The 17,470-nt window shown below is 40.0% G+C and overlaps 1 protein-coding gene across 2 annotated transcripts in view; it reads right to left on the bottom strand.

Moving 5' to 3' along the window:
• Positions 1-253: 253 nt before the first annotated feature.
• Znf462 (zinc finger protein 462) overlaps positions 254-17,470 on the bottom strand; it is a 145,240-nt gene continuing 128,023 nt past the window's right edge. For both annotated transcript variants that reach the window (XM_042697387.1, XM_042697392.1), the window contains 3 exons: positions 10,199-10,331; positions 4,052-4,175; positions 254-2,568 (listed from right to left, as the gene is read on the bottom strand). In XM_042697387.1, coding sequence (XP_042553321.1) covers positions 2,358-2,568; positions 4,052-4,175; positions 10,199-10,331 — 468 coding nt within the window. In that variant the 3' untranslated portion in view covers positions 254-2,357. The remainder of the gene's footprint in view (positions 2,569-4,051; positions 4,176-10,198; positions 10,332-17,470) is intronic.

Below are 17,470 nucleotides of genomic sequence, written 5' to 3'. Positions count from 1 at the left end.
GTTTGAAAAAGAACAAAAAATGACATTCTAGCCTTGTTAAAAGGATAATGGTCCCATATTTTTATTAACAGGTTAGCAAAACAAAATCCAATGGATTACAGTATTTACATGTTATTTGAAAAATAAAGTAGTGATAAAAGCATGTCACAATTATTTTCTCTTTTTTTCCTTTTTCTTCCTTTTTTCTTCTTTTTTTTTCTTTTTCATTTGCAGTTTTTCATTTGTTTTTTAAGTTTTTTCTTTCTGGTTTTTTTTTTTTTTTTTTTGGTAGCCATTACAAACACCCAATCCAGGTATGAAACTGTTTAGCACATTTGAAATGAGGCCAATTAAAAACAAATACGGACACAAAAATGAATCATGAATCTTTGTCTAGAGTTCACACTTCCCTTTTTCTGATTTCCATATGATGGCCCCTCATCCCTAAGGGAAAAAAATTAAATTAAATCTACAAATAAAAATTCTTAACAGCAAGAAAATAAAGAACATGCTTTTCAAGTAAGCAATCATTCCACAAATGCAACATCTTCCATGGATTTTTTTGAAGCTGTGTGGGACATGGTCATCCCCTGCCCTTCCTTCCCTTCCCTCCCCCTCCCATTCCAAGTTAAAAAAAAAAAAACACCACCAAAATCATGAAAACCAAGACTCATACATGCACGTGTGTGAACACATTGGCACACACATGTGCATGCATACAAACGCGCGCGCGCACACACACACACACAAACACACACAAGCTCACACACCAGCTTCTAAAACCTAGGGTTTAAGAAAAGTTCTTTCCTACTTTTTGGAACGAAACTCTTTTGTTCACAATCAGAACATATTATAAATGTAGGCTTAGCTTTAGTTTAAGCTGCTTCCTCCAGAAAAAGTGAATACAAGGAAACAGAGCAGCTGACAACTAAATTTAAAAACAAAAACAACAAATCAAAAAAGTAGTTCTCCAGGCTCCTTGTAGTTTATCATTTCTTGTCCACTCTCGCCAAAGGGAAGAGACTCTAGCATGTCCCCCTCGGTCCCCCAAACAAATGAGTAACCCCTACAAAATACAATACAAACAAAAGTCAGCCATCCTAAGAAATTATGGATGTGAGACAAATAAGGTGTTAATTTGATAAACAACAAAAGAGGACCTCTTTGCCTGGCCTATAGATGGTATAGCTGTGCTGAAAGTTTGGTTCTATCATTAAATTAAAAAGAAAAACAAAAGAGGTTAACTTTTTTATGTTGTTATTTCCATGTTTAAAATAAAAACATTCCTATTCACAAAGAAACTAAATCTCCCTTGCCCTGGAATTAAAATAGTAACAAACAACACACACATACACATACACACACAAACAAGTAATGAAAAAAAAACTTAATTGTGCTGTGTTTGTAACACTCAACTGGATAGAAAATAAACAGGTGGCAAACAAAATGCCACCATCACCTTAAAATTAGTTCACATGAAGCTACTGAAATCTAAATTATAGTTGAACACGAATAAACAGCTTACCTGGAGTAAGGATGACCATTCACAAACAGTGATCTAATAATTAAAGTCTGTTTCTGTTTTTTTGTTTTGTTCTGTTTTTTACTAAAATAATTAAAAAAATCACAGTATTTTAAGAAATAAAACCCACACGGGGATTTTAAGCACAATTTGTGTTCCTTTCTTTAAAACTCTTTTTATTTCCCCCTCCATTCACCATCTTGCCCAGCAGTTCTCTCTACATTTAGCCACAGGACGACAGGTAGTACTGAGAAATGCAGAGAATTCCCTTGGTTAAGTTTGAGGTACTAGGAAACAGGTGACTGTTTTATGCAAAGCAGTTCTTTTTTTGTTTTCTGGTTTTTATTTTTTTGTCTTGTTATTATTATTATTATTATTTTCCCCAAAGCGGCTGCAGTTAGGTCTTGAAAAAGCTTAAGGTATTAAAACTAGAAAAACGCACAGAAAGTTGTGCGTCAAAAAGTTGTTCCCCTTGGAGACGTCTTCCACTGTCCCGGAGCGTGTATTTCCGTAGACTGTCCAAGGGGACCATGGAACGCACCGTGCCCACAGAAGGTATTCCCACATCCGCAGCGGAGGAAACTTCCATGGTGAAGATCCAGAAGAAAAAGATGGAGTGATGGAAAAGGAGCCACATATTCCAACCATTTAAATAACTTTAATTTACATACTCACTCACACAGGTACCAGTGCTTTGAAAATAGATTGTTCAGTCCCTAAAAAGCAGCTTTGTTCTGTCTTCTCTCTTTCTTTATTTCTTTATTTTTTTCTGTCCCTCCCTTCTCAGCCCATGCCAGCCCTCCCACTTTCTCATCATGGGTTAAGTCAGGTTTGATGAAGAATTTCAACAAAACTCTTATTCGTTTTTGGCCTCTGCATCCTCCAGGAGAGATTTGTCGGCAGTTACGACACAGATGGCTACCGTTTCACTCTTTAGGGAAAAGTCTATCCCAATTGGCTCATCGTCTTCCTTCTCCTCCATGGAGATAGGTATCTTCAGCATGTCCTCCATCATTTCTTTTGGGTGCACCTCTTCTCTGCTTATTTGCTTGGTGTCATTCAATGCCCTGAGGGATGGGGATGGAGGGGAGAATCACAGAAGAGGCAGTTCAGTATGCATGCATTTCCTAATCAAATAAACACGACTCCAGTGCTCTCATAGTTCTCAAAATCCTAAAGGAGCCTTGGGTTTATTTTGATACAAAGCTCTGGGTGTCTATGAGTCAGTTGCCAGTGATATATCTTTGCTGTCTGCTCTGTGTGGGATATGTATTTCTGTATCATTCGAACCTACAAAAATATCCATTATTAGCGTATGTTTTGATTACACCATGTTTTTGTTTCCAGACTAACATAATAGTTTCATGTCATCTTTTCTGAGTCATAATAATTAGAACGCTAACAAGGATTGTCTTGTGCTCAAATGCTTCAGCTGATTCCAGAAGCTTGGAGATTGGCTAATATTTATTAAGCTAAAAAGAGTATCTTAGATATCAAAACCTTTTTTTTTTTTTTTTTTTGGACAGGTCCATAACTAAGGCCACAGAAATAAACAAAAAGCAAAAGCCCTGTAGACAAACCTGTATCTCAGGAAGTTTTGCATTCTCAGAAATCTAGGCATTTGAGGTTTCAGGGCCTATTCTAGAAAACCAGATCCTAATTTCCTTCTGTGTCTTGTAGACCAAAGGCACCTTGCCAAAGGGATGAATCTATGTTTAAGCAGCTTAGACTAAGTATCTACAAAGGAAAGTTCTCACCTACTTGGGAGGAAAGATAGAAACTGACTCTGTTCCTTGGACTCTTGCCCAGTACATGTGTAAGTTCAAAGCCACTCAGGGAATAGACAGTCACAGAGGACAGAATAAGAGTTAGATGTTTAGAGGCAAATTCATAGCCAGGCACTGGTGTCTTACTCCTCAAAACCTAGCTACTCAGGAGGCTGAGATCTGAGGATCATAGTTCAAAGCCAGCCTGGAAAGGAAAATCTGTAAGACTCTATTGTCCAAGTAACCACCAAAACCTAGAAGCAGAGCTGTGGCTCATGTGGTAGAGCAGTCAGCTTTGTGGAAAAAAGCTCAAGGACAGTTACTAGGTCCTGAGTTCAAGCCCCAAGACTAGTATACACACAAAAAAATTCATGTTGTTGCATAGAAGGTAATACTAATAAATATGTAAGGGAGATAGGCTAGAGAAAATGCTATACTTCTGCATTGACTTATGTAGGACATATCATTCTTTCTTTTTAAAATTTTATTGTAAAGGTGATGCACTGAGGGGTTACAGCTTCATAAGTAAGGTAATGAATATGTTTCTTTTTGAACAGTGTTACCCCCTCCCTCATTTTCTCCCACTCCCCTCCCCCACCCCCCTTGGCTCTCCTCTCCAAGCTGTAAAGTTCATCTCCAATATATTGCAATGGTTTCCTTCATGAGTTGTGGCTGGGTGGCCATTTTCAAATTTAACAGAGGAGAAACCTGGTCTTTCTCCCACTTTCTGACACAGAACCCTGACTTCCTCTCCCAAGCATCAACCATGGGACAAAGGACTTACATGCCATGTCTCAGCACATGTCTCTCCCACTCAGAGCCCTGTGAAAATGCCCGTCCACAGAATTCACATGGAAAACGCTTCTCGCTGTTCACAGGCACTCCATGGTCTGAGAATCCCATCAGCTCTGCAAAGAGAAAGCAATAGTGTCACCCTATCACCGGCATGCCACACGAACACGAACGTGCAGAGAGATGGGTCATCCTTCACCAGCGAACCTGTGCTCCTCACCTGGGAAGCCACAAGGCGAAAGTGCGTTCCAGATTCCCCAAGGACCTCCCCAAAGGGCACTTCTTAGATAGCTCCTAAGAGCAGTTCCAAGTCTCCCCATGTCTCCTTACCCCACCCCCAAAATCTCCCATCACCAATAGTCCAAGGCATTCTTGCCAGAAGAAGCCCCCTGTCTACTCCAATGGCTCCTGAGCATTTCTTCTCTACTTGGGTCTCTCTCTCTCTCCTGGTTTTTCTTCTATCTCAAGGCCCATAGTTTGACCTCTACTCACTTACTAAGTGTGACCCCAGACAATGAGGGATTCTGGCCAGCTTCCCACATCAGCTTGTCAATCAGTGCTACTCACAATTGTGGGGACAGATGATAGTTCTGGACAGGTCTGGACATCAAATATTAAATTCTTTGTTCTGTGTTCTCCATAGTTCTGGACACATGTTAGGGAGTTGGACAAATCTGGATTGGCTGGCTAATTGTTTTTAAGCCACACCCCTTAGAAACTCAAAGATGATAGCTATATGGCCTTTGTGCTATCCTGAATCCCAAGCCCATATGTCTTTCATTAGATCACAGAGGGACAAGTCTTTGTGTGGGTAATAAACAGCAGGACTAGTCAGTTGTGTAGCCAGGCTGCAAAATGAGGGAAGCGTATGGGGAAGCGGGATCATCTTTACATGTGAGACCATTCTGGACCCATGCATACAAGGTGATACAGGCACATCTCCTGATTGACACGCCCCCATTTAATAAAATCCTCCCAAGTCAGATGCTCTGGGACGCCTTCATCTTCCGCACAGAACGCCATGTGAACAGGGCCAGTTTTCACAAAAGATGAAACATTTTCTCACAAATTAAGAAGATCACCACACAAGCCATTAAAAATAATTGCACAGACTATCTTCCTTGATTCTTTTCATTGGAAATGAGACAGCACCATCTGCTCTGCGCATTAATTCCTTAGCAGGGATTATCTTGGGCAAGAAATCAACAGAATGCCTTCCTGACTCCTCCCAACTGCATAATGAGAGGGGGCGGGGTGAGCAGCATTCTGCTTGGGTTCATTTTGATTTTCCTCATGCCTGGTTCTTTCACTTTTCCTGAGCTTTCTTCCTATACAAGCCCTGCCCCATGTCTACGTTCTGGGTTTGGAAAGGAGCTATAAGGACAGCTATAAGGATGTGGACTTGCGAGATTGAGGGTGTGTGTGATGAAAGTCTAACATGTCAACAAGGAGAGTACTCCGGTGCACTTGCTCCTTTTCCCCTAGGAAACATGAAACCAGTCATCTATTGTAGCCAAGGGCACATGCTAAGTTGCATCCTCAAAGGAAGAGGCCACCCATTACCTGCCACACTTCAAATTGCTCTCAATCAGCCTGAGAGCTAGGATAACTCCACCTCCCACCCTCTACTCCTAGAAGCCAGAATGTCTGGCAAAAACACCCTAAGGCTATTGTCTGCTTGGCAAGAATATTGATTTTAGGGCCATTCAAAGGAGATGGAACAAAGACAGCCGTTCTTATGAGGATGACGGGTGAGGGGAAAACAAAGGCTTTAGCTCACAATTCCTACCAATGTGGTTAGAAGCTACAAATACATGCTTCTCCGTGCAGAACTTTTCTGCTTGTGGTACAGGCTCAGGAATGTGGATGCTCTCCTCTCCACTGAGAAGCAGACATCATGAAGTGCTTTCTAGTGAAGTCTGGTGTGGAGCCTAGTGTTAACAAGAGACCACATAGGGTAGTCAGGGAAAATGCCTGCACACATCACCAATGCCATTCTGTCTCTACTCATTTCTTAAGGCTTTATTTATTTATGTGTTTAGGAGTCACAGGGAAAGAAGGAACTTCAAGGTGGTTTTGGAGGGTTTTTTCCCCCCCTTCCTCTGTAATAATTTCAAAAATAACCTGTGCTTTACTTTAGAGATTAAAAATAATCATGAGAGCCAATGAGGAATAATTTATTTCTCAAAGAGGAACAGCAGGGTCACAGAGCACCATGAAGAAGGAATCTTTGTATTCTCTTTCAGAAGCACTCTTTCCCAGAGTACTTTCATAACAGTGCACAGATGTTAAAGATTCCTTGTGAAGAACCTAGTTATGAAAAGGTCTTAAAAAAGAAGAAAAGAAAAAAAAGCCATCTCTCTCTTTTTTTGGGAGGTGGGTAAGAAATGGGTGAATATAGTCTCTACTAACACAAGTACACTTTATGCCAGGTGCCTGTGACTCACACCTATAATCCTAGCTACTTGGGAGGCTGAGCTGTAAGGATGGAGGTTTGAAACCAGCCCCGGCAGAAAAATCTGTGAGACGCTCTTATTCTCTAGTTAACCACCAAAACAGCTGGAAGTAGAGCTGTGGCTCAAGTGGTAGCTCAGGCCCTGAGTTTAAGCCCTAGGACTAGCACCGCCCGCCCCCCCCCAAAAAGGCAACTTACAATGAGGCCCTAAGAGCCACTAAATTCTCAGATTTCAAGGCTAGGTTTCCTTTACTATGCCACTGTTCAAGGGATGGGAAAATTGGTAATAGTAGAAGTCTTGTCTTTGGAGAACATAAGACGTAAATTCAACCTCCAGTGTTTTCTTTTATATGTATATAGGTATGTATGTATGTATGCATATGTACATATTCTTATTATGAATGTTTTTATACATTTTATTTTGGACAAGCTCACAAAATTGTTTAGACCTTCATCTTCTCATTTATAAAATGACAGTAATAACATCTACTGCATTACGAGGTGGTTCTATGTTCCAGGAACTGGGCTAAAGGCTTAGGTGTTATCACATGTAATTAATTAATTTTAGGAAAGCAGTCCTGAGGTTTGAAGCAGGGCCATGGACATGCTCAGCAAGTGCTCTTACTACTATAAAACATTTCCAGCCCCCACAATACAACCCAGGGAACTAAAAAAAAAAAAAAAAAAAAAAAAAAAGGTCCCAAGCAGTACACAGAATAATGTTAGAGGTATCACATTACTTGACTTCAAAATCTGCTACCAAGCTAAGGTAATCAAAGCAGCATGGGATGGACATAAAAACACACGTGGATCAAGTGGAAGGAACAGAGAGTCCAGAAAACAATACACACCTTTACGGTTGGTTGATTTTTGAGAAGGTTATCAGGATCACACAAAGGGGAAAGGACAGTCTCTTTAATAAACAGTGCCAGGAAACCCATCAACTCAAAATGGATATAAGGCTTAACTGTTATAAAACTACTAGAAGAAAACACGGGCAAAACTCCATGACATATTGGATATGACCCATAAAGCACAAGTAACAAAAATAGACAAATGAGATTATGTCAAAATTAAAAAGTTCCTATGCAGGCAAAGAAACAATACGTAGTGGGAGGGAATGTTTGTAAATGAATCTGTCATGGGTCCATATCCCAAATACATAGGGAATTCAAACAAAAAGATACCATATGTTGGTGAGGAAATAGAAAAAGGTAATCCATGCATAGTCTTACTAAGAATATCAATTAGTATAGTCATTATGGAAAGCAGTCTGGAATTTCTTCAAAGTTAAAATAGAACTACCATAAAAACCAGCCATTGCACTACTACTACTACTACTATAGTAATAGCAAATCCTATCACTACCTCCAAAGAAAAAGAAGTACGTGCAAGAGATATTTGTATTCCCAGGTGCACCATAACATAGTACTCATAACAAAGATATGGAAACAACTTGAGTGTCCATCAATAAATAGAAAAAAATGTGTATATATGAACACACACAAACACACAGTATATTATTCAGCTTAAAAAAAACAAAAACAAAAGGAATGGTGAGGGAAAGAGTACAGTGACCAAGAAGAAATGTACTAATTATCTGACCTATTTGACTATAACCCTTATGTACATTACCCTTATAATAACCATAAAGAAAACTTAGGATTGGGAAGGTGGCTCAGTGGTAGAGTGCTTGCCTTGCATGCATGAGGCCCTGGGTTCAATTCCTCAGCACCACATAAGCAGAAAAAGTTGGAAGTGGTGCTGTGGCTCAAGTGGTAGAGTGCTAGCCTTGAGCTGAAGAACTGAGGGACAGCGCCCAGGCCCAGAATTCAGACCCCATGATCACCACTACCACCACCAACAACGACAAAAGAGGAATGACTACATGGATGAACCTAGATCATTGGGCTAAAGGAAGTAAAGCACAAACAACACTAACACCAACAAAAACACCAAACAAGTATTAGTCTGGCACCAGTGGCTCATGCCCGTAATCCTAACTATTCAAGATGTTTGAGGATTGAGGGTCAAAGCCAGCTGGGGCAGAAAAGTCCCTGAGATTCTTATCTCCAATTAAGCATCAGAAAACTGGAAGTGAAGGTGTGGTTTAAGTAGTAGATGGGCAGCCTTGAAAGAAAAAGTCAAGTTAGGAGTGCAAGGCCCTGAGTTTAAGCCCCAGTACTGGCACCAAAAAGAAAGAAAGAAAAAAAAATGTAGTAGAATAGTGGCTATCAAGGGCTAAATTAGGGAACAGAGAGATGTTAGTTAAAAGCTAGAAAATTTCAGCTAAGCAGGAACAATCAGTTATGGAGATCTACTATAGGACAGGATAATGATTACTAATATATGTTATATACTTGAAAATTGCTGATTCAATTTTGTGTTCCCACCCCAAAATGAAGTGAGATAATATATTAGCTTAAATTAGCCATTCTACAATACATATTTCCAGGGATTATGTTGTGTACCGTATACTATATGTTTCCATATAGTTTATAACTCTTAAATATATATATATGAAATAATATATGACATATATGTATGAATTAAATACAATATCAGAGTGCAAAATGTGAAGCTTTAGTTTAAAAATGTATTTTTCAAGCCAGTTGCTTGTAGCTCATGCCTGTAATCTTTAGTTACTCAAGAAGCTGAGATCCAGAAGATCATGGTCCAAAGTTAGCTTTGGCAGAAAAGTCTATGAGACTCCATCTCCAAAAATGAAAACTGGGTTTAAAGCAAGGTTCAAGTGGTAGACTGCCAGCTGAATACACAAGGCCCTGAGCTTAAACCCTGGTACTAAAAAAAAAAAAAAAAAAAAAAAAGGCAATTAACACTACTCTTTTAATCACTGGGCTGACATCTATAATGTGTATTTCTTATAGTTAGATTATACACATACTTTTGATGTATATACAGTAACTAAAGGAATACATCTTAGCCTTATTTTTGTTTTTGTATAAACAGCCCAAGGAATGGCCAAATATGTTGAACAGTATAAAAAAAGAACACCCTATCTTCAACTAAACACTTTTGAAACCTGGTAGGAATTTAGAGAACTCAAAGATTTCATTTCTGGAAGTACATGGTCTAATGCAAGACATTGCCTCTCTTTCTTCTCTTTACAGACTGGACTCAGGGCTTTAGGGAGTTTAGAACAGGGCCTGCAGAGGGACACATGGAGACCAATCAACATGTGAAGAGGGCTCAAGTTCTTTGACACCTCCCACCCTGGTCCCAGCAGTTACTTTAGAAGAACATTCAACTCCATGTTCATTCATGTTCACCAACAACCCTAGAGCATCACTCATCTTGGTCTCTGTCCATCCTCATCTAAAAATTCTTTAGAGCCTCGTTTTCCTTGTCCAAAAAAAGCCACTATCATATACATATGTTAAGCGCACACATATCTATATCAGAAGGAAAATGTCTGTTTTCCTTAGTTTTCTTTCTCTGCCTCCCTCCCTCCCTCCCTCCCTCCCTCCTTCCCTTCCTTCCTTTTCTTTTCTTTTTTTTTAGCAAAGGCACGGCCCCTGATGAGTCTCAAGTCAGTCTGTTCTGCTACTTAACCAAGAGGGATCACTCCTTCTGTTCCTCCCCCAGCAACCTCCTGTCTTCCTTCTGTCTCTCCAAGGACGTACCGGGTACCATCTGCGATTCAGAGAGCAGGGTACCACTAACCTCTGTCTTCAGCCTTGCTGCTCATTTCGTCGTCCTTGTCCTCATCGTCGCTGCTGGAACTCTCCATTTTTTCCTTCATCTGTTCCAGCTGATCCAAGTTAACCCGTCCAACAAGCTCAAAGTTACGGCTTACCTGAGAAAGGTCCAAACAGAAGATGGAATAATGAACCACAGACCATATGGGGTTTTCCCAACATCTTTTCCTGATGAGTGTGTCTTTTTTTTTTCTTTTTAAGTAGCATCCAGCAGTGCAGGAGATAGATCTCACTGCAACTGTCAACTATGGACCTTCCTATGTGCCATCCAGTAAGTATTTTTTTTTTTTAGTGGAAGTCAAAGGTATGACATTTATAAAGTACTCAAGTTTTGGCTACTTCTGGAAACAAAAAGACCCTACAAGGTGTCCTCGTCTTAAGCCGTGGGAATGACCCCTCATTCCATGACCTTCTGCCCATAATCTTATCAACTGGGGCTCAGGGATACTCCAGGTCAGACAGAGGACAATAATTTAACTCTTCAACCATAGTTTAAGTGGAAGACAATCTTGTTGCTGTTAGCTTACTGTGATGAAGTGTACCACAGCACATGTGTCAAGGCTAGGATTATCTGAGGTAAACACAGAAAACTAGCTCCATAAAAAGCCCTTTAAAAGTATTAATCATGGCTGGTTCTTATTTATACAAAATGTGGTTAGAATTATGAGAACGTAAGTTTCCTGCAAGATTTATCATTGAAAGGAAACAAAAATTTCCACCAAGTCTTTAATGATGTTCTGGCTAGGGTTCTCAGATGAATGGCAGTGTTAAAGTTTTATCTGGTCACTCATTTCCAGAATCTCTCCAGGTGCATGGATAGAACTATTAGGAAGGGTAGGTGGGACAAGAGTCAAGCCAAAGAACAGGCTGAGCTACTCCTCTGTAAGGTGCTGTGCTCCCCTTGTTTTGGGGCTAGGGGAGGGGACACACATGGTGAGTGAGACATGGTTCTAGCTTCCAAAGGCCCACCATTTAGTGGAAGAGAGAAGACAGACATCATCAGTTGGATTTCGACTGCCTCCGTAGACCAGTGCAATGAGGGCATAGAAGAGGACAGAGAATTTACAAGACAATTCCAAAATACTCTCTGGGATCAGACTAGAACAAAGATTTGCTGAGCAACACCAATTCCATATGCCTGGCAGATGGGCCTCTGTCATGGACTGTGACAGATGTGAGAGAAAGAGATTCAGAGCAGCAGGGCTACGCGGCAGTCCTATGAAAAGGCTCATCATTGTCCCTACCGTGGTGTGTAGAGAATAGGTACACCTAAAGGGGGAAGAAAACTCAAGAAGGAAACTCTTTTTAAAACAGGAGACATAAGAATGGGATCCACGAATTCCACTGGTTTTTGAAGACAAGGTAAAAAAAAAGAAGAGATAACTTCTTGTTCTGCTCACTTAAAAGTTTCAAGAAATGGCGGGGCACTGGGGGCTCACACCTTGTAATCCTATCCTGGTTTAAAGCCAACTAGGGCAGAAGAATCCCTATGAGACCCTTATTTCCAACTAACCACTCAAAAACTAGAAGTGGCACAGCACTAGCCTTGAGCAGAGAGGCTCAGGAATAGCACCCAGGCCCTGAGATCAAATAAATAAATAAGTAAATAAATAAAATTTAAAAAATAATCTTGAAAGGACATTTGCTTATAGATCTCGGGTAATTAGGGATTTATATACTATATACCTCACCTCTCCACTATGAATTATTTTCTTATCACATAAAAGCTAAAGCAGAAGGAGCATTAACTTTGAAATCAAACAGGCCCGAGTTCAAGTTTAGAGTCTGCCATTAATCACTAGTCATTCAAAACACACATCCTCAATGTCAGCATTGCACTGAACACAATAGTCTTCCAAATGTAATTTCCTTTTCCCTAATGGAGAATGTGGGTCTTTTACAATTCTGGCATTTGGAAATGCTTATGACAAGCACTGTAAATGCATATTTATAAACTTATGTTTGACCACAAAAATCTACATTTTAACCAGAGAGCATTTATGAGAAATACTTTAATAAAAGTTTTCTGGTTTGCTGCTTTTTTTCAGGGGCCGGTGGCAGGAGGGGGAGGCTAATTTGCCTTATTCTGAGATATATTTGAAGAAAACGATTTTTAAGTGACTAGGACTCTAGGTCTTTTCTAGACCATTTTCTCATTCTCCATAAGACCAAGAAAGCAAAAACAAATAAAATAAAAAATTCCTCAGGCATCTTTTAAAATACAGCTGCTTGGGGCTGGGAAGGTGGCTCAGTGGTAGAGTGCTTGCCTTGTATGCCTGAGGCCCTTGGTTCAATTCCTCAGCACCACATAAGCAAAAAGAAAAAAGCCAGAAGTGGTACTGTGGGTCAAGTAGTAGAGCGCTAGCCTTGAGCTCTAGAGCTGAGGGACAGCGCCCAGGCCCAGAGTTCAGGCTCCACGACCGGACCCCCCCCCCCCCAAATAATAAAAAATAAAAAAAATACAGCTGCTTGTATCCATTCATTCACTCATTCACTCATTCAGTATAGATTCCCTGAGGGCTTGCTTTAAGTATAACCTCTAACTTCATCTGGAACTCAAGATGATAGAGGGAGATCTGGCACTAAAGGAAATGTTATTTTCCACCTTCTAGCCTTTTTATTTACTTTTTTGAGAACTGTGTTTCCATGGCCACCATCCCCTCACCTCTTGGGTTCTACACTATTCTCAAACTGCATATGGCATTTTCATGGTAAGATGTTCATCAGGGGAGAACCCACGCCTTATTCACCTTACAGTCTTTGGAAGGCAATGAAAAATATTTGAAAGCGGAAAAACCATACTTAATGATCTCTAAAACAGGCCAGGCACTGGTGGCTCACACATGTAATCCCAGCTACTCAGGAAGCTAAGAGTTGAAGATTGTAGCTCAAATCCAGCTCTGGCAGGAAAAGTCCATGAGATTCTCATCTCCAACTAACTATCCCCCCATCCTAAAAAAAAATCCAGATGTGGAGCAACAATGTCAATCCAAAAGGAAGACTCTTCCCACTCTGTGTACTGAAGGCCCATCATCATTCTTAGCTAGAATATTGCAACCATAATCCCTGTTGCCAGAGCTATCTTTAAGAAGCATGAATGGCTTACTATTACTCGTTCTGGTCCACCCTTTCCATGTTCCCCCTTGTAGCATTCTGAACATATTGCTGCTTTGGGAGTGTACCATGCCCATGAGTTTACTTCTACACCTGCCAACTTCTCATCTTTTAAGAAAATTTCTTTAAAAATTATCTTTAAGTAGTTGTACCAAGGGATTTCAATTCAACATGTCAATGTATAAGGTTCAATAACCTTGATCCATGTCACCCCTTTTCCTGTCTGTCCCAATCCTACCAATCCATTCCTTCAAGGTTCCTGGTTCCATGTTCACATATACACACTGAATATGATGACTTTATTCGCTCACTTTTACTCTCTCCATTCACCTGTTGCTCCTCCACTTAACATTCCTCCTTTCCCAACAACACACGTTTCACCTTCTTGGTATTCATTTTGTTAAACTGTACGACACGTCTCATCTTGGTCCTTCATGTACTACCAAAATCTACTAGGCCAGCCATGGTCACTTTACCCAGATAATCTTCCATCCCTACAGTGCTCCTTGGTTAAATACCCTGGCTCTTGGCTTCTCCCACATTTGCACACTTGCTTTGACAGCATGCCTCGCCTATCATCTAATCCTTTATGTCCTGCATCTCACAGCTACTCTCCACTGACCAGCAGAATCTAGATCTGGTGCTGTTTTGGGTATCTTTGGTTTATTTACTATCTTTTTCATTCAAACACATTTGCATAGAACATTTAGAAACTAAAGAATCTATTTAAAGTCCAACTACCCATCCATAATCGTTGTGATTTCCGCCTTCTAATTTTCTAACTACAGCTCATTTCTATATCATTTTAAAACATAGAAATGTACTTGATTTTTTTTCTCTTTCACACAGCATGCACATTCTTCTTGAAGTCAATATAATTTTTAATCTATATCCTATTTGATCAAGAGGCTATATTGGATCCTATACTTCCTCTAGGAATTTACCTTGAGTGATTTCAGGCTTTTCACTATAAAAACGATCTAATAAGCCTTTTTTGCATGCAATATTGCTTTCATGCTAAGTTTTAATTTTATGAGTGAAATTTCCAGATGTGAAATTAAAATGTCAAAGTCGAAGGGTGCACACTTTAGTAAATTTCCAATACATTCCTCAGGTGGCTTCTGAAATGTTTTACACATGCCTTAAACCTGGAATCTAGTAACTAACAAACCATCTTCTGAGAGTGCAGGACAAGTTGAAGGGGATTCACTTCCTCCTCTGGAGATCAGAAGTAATTTATGGCTCTATTTTCCTGAAAGGTCCAGAGCAAGGCTGAGAGTTTGAGATTTAGAACCCAGGTCCTAAGCCAGGTTCTGGTGGCTCACACCTATAATGCTAGCTGCTTAGGAGGCTGAGAATTGAGAGCTGAAGTTAGCCCAGGCAAGGAAGTCCATGAAACTTTTATCTCCAGTTAACAAGCAAAAAGTCAGACTGGAGGTGTGACTCATATATGTTCATGGAGTGTGCGTTGTTCAAATACACAATCATTCTGACTATAAAACTGTATACCAGCAGAGTGTCAGTGGCTCACACCTGTTATTCTAGCTACTCAGGAGGCTGAGAGCTGAGAATCGTGGTTCAAAGCCAGCTCAGGAAGGGAAATTGGTGAGACTCATTTTCAACTAGCCACCAAAACAAATCAGAAGTGGAGCTGTGGCTCTAGAGGCAGAGCACTAGCCTTGAGCAAAAGTGGTCAGGGGTATCGCCTGGGCCCTATGACTCCAGCCCCAGGACCAGCATAAACACACACACACACACACACACACACACACACACACACACACACACAACTGTATGCTCATCCTTGTGAGTGCTTGATAACCCCACATTCCCCATGAAGGCCACTAAGCTAGAGGATGGTGAAGTCAGCTGTGCAGACAACCAGAAAATACTGAAATGCTGACATGTGCAGATGCCCTTCCATGCTCAGCTAACATGCAACCTTCACATCTTGGTGCTTCCATTTGTCAGTTTTTAACCACTCAGCAAAAAGGTCCAGATTTGTTCTTAGTGGGTATTTCCATACTTCTGGCTTATTCTAAGAATTAGATGATTTACAAATGTTAATAACAGTTATTATGGTTATAACTGTTGATTATCATGTGAAAGTGGACGATTTGCAAATATTAGTATTACCTCCAAATAATATTATTTGGAGGCAGGGCTCAAGTGGTACAGTGCCTGTTTAGGAAGCACAAAGTCCTAAATTTAAACACCAGTCACACTCACACACACACACACACACACACACACACACACACACACACACACACACACACACACACACCTCTATTACCAAGTTGAACATACATCTTCATATTGTGCAATCTAATCTTATGAGAAAGAGAGACATAAGCATGTTTGTGAATGGCAGAATGAAGTGGGCACTCGCGTCTTTTCTCATAAGTCATCAGTAGAGGAAACCAGAGAAGAAAGTCCACAGAACAATTCTAGAGTCTCAAGTCTGAGGATTCTTTCTCCCGTTTACTGAACATGAGTGTCTTCAAAAGGAAATGATGTCAGTCAAGAGGCTTGTGTTACCTAACATTGCATGTCACTGTTTGCCTCTTATATCACCAGTGACCATTGGTCACAAACTAAAAGGGGCAGTGCCATGAAAGTATGAATGATAACAGACAAGCAGACAAGGGTCAGAGAAGTACATGTTCTAAACTTTCTGGACCACACAGTCGCCTAGCTTTTTCACTCAAAGCTAGTGCTTTACAACTTGAGCCACAACTCTACTTCCAATTTTCTGCTGGTTAACTGGTCGTAAGAGTCTCACGAACTCCCTGCTCAGGCTGGCTTTGATCGACAATCTTCATATCTCAGCCTCCTGAATAGCTAAGATTATAAGCGTGAGCCAGCTATGCCTGGCTATGGGATATTGTTGACACTGAATTTCACTGGCACTGAAACTTGAACAATTTCATTGGAAAACTAAAAAGGCTGGAGATGCCTTGAACTGAATGTTCTCTCACTTCGGCAAAAACTGGCAAAAAGAAAAGATATGAGGTTATTAGAGTTCAGTTGCCTGAGGCTCCATTTGTATAAAAAATTAAAAACATTTCAAAGTAAATTCAATTAGTGAATGTGTATTGCCTGAATAGACTATCTTTCTAAATTTAATATAGTGAACATGACAATTTTATGAGCAAACCAAGTTAGAGATAATATACTTTTATGTTCCTTAAACTGGCAAAGAGGCTTTAGAACCATAAAGAACACTAACAAGGTAATGCATATATTTAAATTTACTCCCAAACATAAAGGTATGTGTGCTTTTGAATTGTATGAATTGCAAAGTTTGTGTTCCCCTCCTCCTAAAACTTTATGGTTACTAGGACTGTGAAGTGTTCATCTTTCATAGATTTGTTTTAATGCATTGCATTAATGATCGATATAGCACTGTGTATATGTGAGACAGAGAGAGCTATAGAGAAAGACAGAAAGAGAAAGAATAAAAGAAAAAGGAGATGGGGAAGGAAGGAAAGACTGAGAGAAAATAAAATATAAAATAGCCTTCTAGAAAATCTATTGAGATCAGAAAAAGATGGAGTGAAAGGAGTCAAGGCATGATACAATAAAGCAGCCTACACTGTTTACTTTAGATCCTAGGAGATTACACATGATTCCTTGTCAGGTGGCTCAAAGATAAAGGCGAAGGAGAACAGGATTTTGTTTGTCCCTTACAAAAATGAGGGTTCTGATTGTCATCCCTTCTCTTCTGCACTCTGGCTTCTGAGGATAAACATGGCTGCCTACATCAAGTGCACTTGACATTTTGGTTCTTAAACGGAATGATATATCTGACTTCAAGGACCCTTCCTGCTGTTACCAGAACTCATCCAACCCATGAATGAACGATGTAGTCTGACACCTTTGGAGATGTTCCTGAGCTTTATAACCTTGACAGGCAGAATTCAATGTCCAGTTTGAATGTTCAGCTCTTTCTAGTGAAATCTTTTGGCTGAAAACAAAATACATACAATAATATCTTATAGATACTTCTTTTGGTTCTCTCCATAGCTCCAAATCACTTTGGAGAAGCAATGAGTTCATTTATTAGTTTAGATAACAAACAGCTTCAAATCAGCTAATCCTATTCATAATGAGCAATGCA

Source organism: Dipodomys spectabilis, unplaced genomic scaffold (genome assembly GCF_019054845.1).
Source record: "Dipodomys spectabilis isolate Male_0828 unplaced genomic scaffold, ASM1905484v1 ptg000006l, whole genome shotgun sequence".
NCBI lineage: Eukaryota > Metazoa > Chordata > Mammalia > Rodentia > Heteromyidae > Dipodomys > Dipodomys spectabilis.
Note: the sequence above shows the minus strand (reverse complement) of the source record. Positions and strands in the feature narration are given on the sequence as shown.